The sequence below is a fragment of the Danio aesculapii genome, chromosome 21, assembly GCF_903798145.1.
Source record: "Danio aesculapii chromosome 21, fDanAes4.1, whole genome shotgun sequence".
In the NCBI taxonomy this organism is placed as follows: Eukaryota; Metazoa; Chordata; class Actinopteri; order Cypriniformes; family Danionidae; genus Danio; species Danio aesculapii.
Window position 1 is genome coordinate 44,668,372 of NC_079455.1, and position 6,000 is coordinate 44,674,371.

At 37.5% G+C, this 6,000-nt stretch overlaps 1 protein-coding gene across 1 annotated transcript in view; it reads right to left on the reverse strand.

Annotated features, from left to right (window-relative positions):
- wdr91 (WD repeat domain 91) overlaps nt 1-6,000 on the reverse strand; it is a 34,510-nt gene that overhangs the window by 21,389 nt on the left and 7,121 nt on the right. Inside the window, exon 5 of the mRNA XM_056446725.1 lies at nt 204-286. Within this exon, the coding sequence (XP_056302700.1) occupies nt 204-286 (83 nt within the window). The remainder of the gene's footprint in view (nt 1-203; nt 287-6,000) is intronic.

Genomic DNA, 6,000 nt, shown 5'->3' on the forward strand with positions numbered 1-6,000 from the left:
TGTGTGTATGTACCTATGCATGCATGCATGAGTGTTGAGTGTGTGTGCATACATGCGTGCGTGAGTGTGTGTGTGTGTATAAATGCATGCTTGAGTGTGTGTGCGTACATGTGTGCGTTTGTGCCTGTGAATGCATGCGTGGGTATCTGTATGTGTGCGCGCGAGTGTGTGTGTGCGAGAGTGAGTGAGTGCATGTGTGTTACCGTCTGTCGGAGCTGTTCGTTGTCCTCCTGCAGGCTGGTGATCCTCTGAACTTCACTGTCGAAACTCAGCAGCGCAGGAAGAGGTGAACTAGTTAAAGAGCTCAACAGCCAATCACATCACACTCATCTGCATAATACACTGCATTTCTGAACAGAACTTCACAACACATGATGAAAAACAGGCATAACCAGAGACAGGCAGCTGCTTTAATTTGCTCATTTGCATATTGCTGGATGGAGTATAATCAGATTAAATACTGTATTTTACATCTGTCTTCATCAATTTAAAAGTTAAATAATGTTAAAATATGAGTTTGTCGCACAGCAGAAAAATGTGTTATTAAACACAAAGCTTTTATGCACAAATTGATATGCTAAAATATGCAAAGTGACAAAAATAAGTGACTAAAATCTTGAAAAATGAAAAAGGCAGGACTTTTAATCACCAGGGGGCGTGCCCATGCATGCGGAGACCACGCCCACTTGCAGTTTTAGCCCCGCCCCAAAAATCCTGAACACAAAATTGGTGAAAATAGTGATTTTGTAAGTTGTACTTCGATAAGTCGATATTATATTATATTATTTTATTATATTAATTGAATAAAAAAATTTCGACAATAATTGTCCAGCATGTATTTGTAAGTTGTTTTTGACTAATATTTTTAATTCTAACAAAATACATTTGACAAGCATGCATTTGTAAGTTGCTTTCGACAGATAATTTGAATTTAAATCGAATAAATTTAATGAGAACTTGTTCGGAAGTTGTTGTTTTTTCTTTTATTATAAGTTGTTTTCAAACTATATTTTTAATTTTAATTGAATACATTTGACAAACATGCATTTCTAAGTAGTTTTTGACACATAATTTTAATTTAAATCGAATAAATTTAACAAGTATGTATTCGTAAGTTGTTTTTTTTAATTGTAAGCTGTTTTCAAACTGTATTTATAATTTTAATCGAATGCATATCATCCCATAATTTTACATTTTAATTGAATGAAATTGACAAAGATGCATTTGCAAGTTGTTTTCGACTGGCATTTTTATTTTAATTGAATTAATATGACCAGCATGTCTTCGTAAGTTGTTTAAGCAACTGTATGGGGTCTGGATATGCATGCTGGATTATATGATGATATATTTTACTGTATTGTAGCCCATCTTGTTTGTAATAATCTGAATAGCGGCTGTGTGGGGTCTGGATATGCATGCTGGTTTATAAAACGATATATTTTACTATATTAATGCCCATATCTGCTTATAATAGTCTGAATAGTGTCTGTATGGGGTCTGGATATGGATGCTGGTTTATGTGATGGTATATATGACTATATTAGAGCCCATCTCTAATCATAATAGTGTCTGTATGGGGTCTGGATATGCATGCTGGGTTATATGATGGTATATTTGACTATATTAGAGCCCATCTCTAATCACAATAGTGTCTGTATGGGGTCTGGATATGCATGCTGGGTTATATGATGGTATATTTGACTATATTAGAGCCCATCTCTAATCACAATAGCGTCTGTATGGGGTCTGGATATGCATGCTGGTTTATATGATGGTATATTTGACTATATTAGAGCCCATTTCTAATCACAATAGTGTCTGTATGGGGTCTGGATATGCATGCTGGGTTATATGATGGTATATTTGACTATATTAGAGTCCATCTCTAATCACAATAGTGTCTGTATGGGGTCTGGATATGCATGCTGGGTTATATGATGGTATATTTCACTGTATTAGAGCCCATCTCTGGTCATAATAGTGTCTGTATGGGGTCTGGATATGCATGCTGGGTTACATGATGGTATATTTGACAATATTAGAGCCCATCTCTAATCACAATAGTGTCTGTATGGGGTCTGGATATGCATGCTGGGTTATATGATGGTATATTTGACTATATTAGAGTCCATCTCTAATCACAATAGCGTCTGTATGGAATCTGGATATGCATGCTGGGTTACATGATGGTATATTTGACTATATTAGAGCCCATCTCTAATCACAATAGTGTCTGTATGGGGTCTGGATATGCATGCTGGGTTACATGATGGTATATTTGACTATATTAAAGCCCATCTCTAATCACAATAGCGTTTGTATGGGGTCTGGATATGCATGCTGGTTTATGTGATGGTATATTTGACTATATTAGAGCCCATCTCTAATCACAATAGTGTTTGTATGGGGTCTGGATATGCATGCTGGGTTACATGATGGTATATTTGACTATAATAGAGCCCATCTCTAATCACAATAGTGTCTGTATGGGGTCTGGATATGCATGCTGGGTTATATGATGGTATATTTGACTATATTAGAGTCCATCTCTAATCACAATAGTGTCTGTATGGGGTCTGGATATGCATGCTGGGTTACATGATGGTATATTTGACTATATTAGAGCCCATCTCTAATCACAATAGCGTCTGTATGGGGTCTGGATATGCATGCTGGGTTATATGATGGTATATTTGACTATATTAGAGCCCATCTTTAATCACAATAGCATCTGTATGGGGTCTGGATATGCATGCTGGGTTATATGATGGTATATTTGACTATATTAGAGCCCATCTCTGGTCATAATAGTGTCTGTATGGGGTCTGGATATGCATGCTGGGTTATATGATGGTATATTTGACTATATTAGAGCCCATCTCTAATCACAATAGTGTCTGTATGGGGTCTGGATATGCATGCTGGGTTATATGATGGTATATTTGACAATATTAGAGCCCATCTCTAATCACAATAGTGTCTGTATGGGGTCTGGATATGCATGCTGGGTTACATGATGGTATATTTGACTATATTAGAGTCCATCTCTAATCACAATAGCGTCTGTATGGGGTCTGGATATGCATGCTGGGTTACATGATGGTATATTTGACTATATTAGAGCCCATCTCTAATCACAATAGTGTCTGTATGGGGTCTGGATATGCATGCTGGGTTACATGATGGTATATTTGACTATATTAAAGCCCATCTCTAATCACAATAGCGTTTGTATGGGGTCTGGATATGCATGCTGGTTTATGTGATGGTATATTTGACTATATTAGAGCCCATCTCTAATCACAATAGTGTTTGTATGGGGTCTGGATATGCATGCTGGGTTATATGATGGTATATTTTACTGTATTAGTTTCAATCTCTGGTCATAAAAATCTGAATAGTGGCTGTATGGGGTCTGGAGATGCATGCTGGTTTATATGATGGTATATTTCACTGTTTTAGAGCCCATTTCTGGTCATAATAGTGTCTGTATGGAATCTGGATATGCATGCTGGGTTATATGATGGTATATTTTACTATATTAGAGCCCATCTCTAATCACAATAGCGTCTGTATGGGGTCTGGATATGCATGCTGGGTTATATGATGGTATATTTGACTATATTAGAGCCCATCTCTAATCACAATAGTGTCTGTATGGGGTCTGGATATGCATGCTGGGTTACATGATGGTATATTTGACTATAATAGAGCCCATCTCTAATCACAATAGTGTCTGTATGGGGTCTGGATATGCATGCTGGGTTATATGATGGTATATTTGACTATATTAGAGTCCATCTCTAATCACAATAGTGTCTGTATGGGGTCTGGATATGCATGCTGGGTTACATGATGGTATATTTGACTATATTAGAGCCCATCTCTAATCACAATAGCGTCTGTATGGGGTCTGGATATGCATGCTGGGTTATATGATGGTATATTTGACTATATTAGAGCCCATCTTTAATCACAATAGCATCTGTATGGGGTCTGGATATGCATGCTGGGTTATATGATGGTATATTTGACTATATTAGAGCCCATCTCTGGTCATAATAGTGTCTGTATGGGGTCTGGATATGCATGCTGGGTTATATGATGGTATATTTGACTATATTAGAGCCCATCTCTGGTCATAATAGTGTCTGTATGGGGTCTGGATATGCATGCTGGGTTATATGATGGTATATTTGACAATATTAGAGCCCATCTCTAATCACAATAGTGTCTGTATGGGGTCTGGATATGCATGCTGGGTTACATGATGGTATATTTGACTATATTAGAGCCCATCTCTAATCACAATAGTGTCTGTATGGGGTCTGGATATGCATGCTGGGATATATAATGGTATATTTGACTATATTAGAGCCCATCTCTAATCACAATAGTGTCTGTATGGGGTCTGGATATGCATGCTGGGTTACATGATGGTATATTTGACTATATTAAAGCCCATCTCTAATCACAATAGCGTTTGTATGGGGTCTGGATATGCATGCTGGGTTATATGATGGTATATTTTACTATATTAGAGCCCATCTCTAATCACAATAGTGACTGTATGGGGTCTGGATATGCATGCTGGGTTATATGATGGTATATTTGACTATATTAGAGCCCATCTCTAATCACAATAGTGTCTGTATGGGGTCTGGATATGCATGCTGGGTTATATGATGGTATATTTGACTATATTAGAGCCCATCTCTAATCACAATAGTGTCTGTATGGGGTCTGGATATGCATGCTGGGTTATATGATGGTATATTTGACAATATTAGAGCCCATCTCTAATCACAATAGTGTCTGTATGGGGTCTGGATATGCATGCTGGGTTATATGATGGTATATTTGACTATATTAGAGTCCATCTCTAATCACAATAGTGTCTGTATGGGGTCTGGATATGCATGCTGGGTTACATGATGGTATATTTGACTATATTAGAGCCCATCTCTAATCACAATAGCGTCTGTATGGGGTCTGGATATGCATGCTGGGTTACATGATGGTATATTTGACTATATTAAAGCCCATCTCTAATCACAATAGCGTTTGTATGGGGTCTGGATATGCATGCTGGGTTATATGATGGTATATTTCACTGTATTAGAGCCCATCTCTGGTCATAATAGTGGCCGTATGGGGTCTGGATATGCATGCTGGGTTATATGATGGTATATTTGACTATATTAGAGCCCATCTCTAATCACAATAGTGTCTGTATGGGGTCTGGATATGCATGCTGGGTTATATGATGGTATATTTGACTATATTAGAGCCCATCTCTAATCACAATAGTGTTTGTATGGGGTCTGGATATGCATGCTGGGTTATATGATGGTATATTTGACTATATTAGAGCCCATCTCTAATCACAATAGTGTTTGTATGGGGTCTGGATATGCATGCTGGGTTATATGATGGTATATTTGACTATATTAGAGCCCATCTCTAATCACAATAGTGTCTGTATGGGGTCTGGGTATGCATGCTGGGTTATATGATGGTATATTTCACTGTATTAGAGCCCATCTCTGGTCATAATAGTGGCCGTATGGGGTCTGGATATGCATGCTGGGTTATATGATGGTATATTTGACTATATTAGAGCCCATCTCTAATCACAATAGTGTTTGTATGGGGTCTGGATATGCATGCTGGGTTATATGATGGTATATTTTACTGTATTATAGTCCATCTCTGGTTGTAATAGTCTGAATGGCGGCTGTGTGGGGTCTGGATATGCATGCTGGTTTATAAAACGATATATTTTACTATATTAATGCCCATATCTGCTTATAATAGTCTGAATAGCGTCTATATGGGGTCTGGATATGGATGCTGGGTTATATGATGGTATATTTGACTATATTAGAGCCCATCTCTAATCACAATAGTGTCTGTATAGGGTCTGGATATGCATGCTGGGTTATATGATAGCATATTTGACTATATTAGAGCCCATCTCTAATCACAATAGTGTCTGTA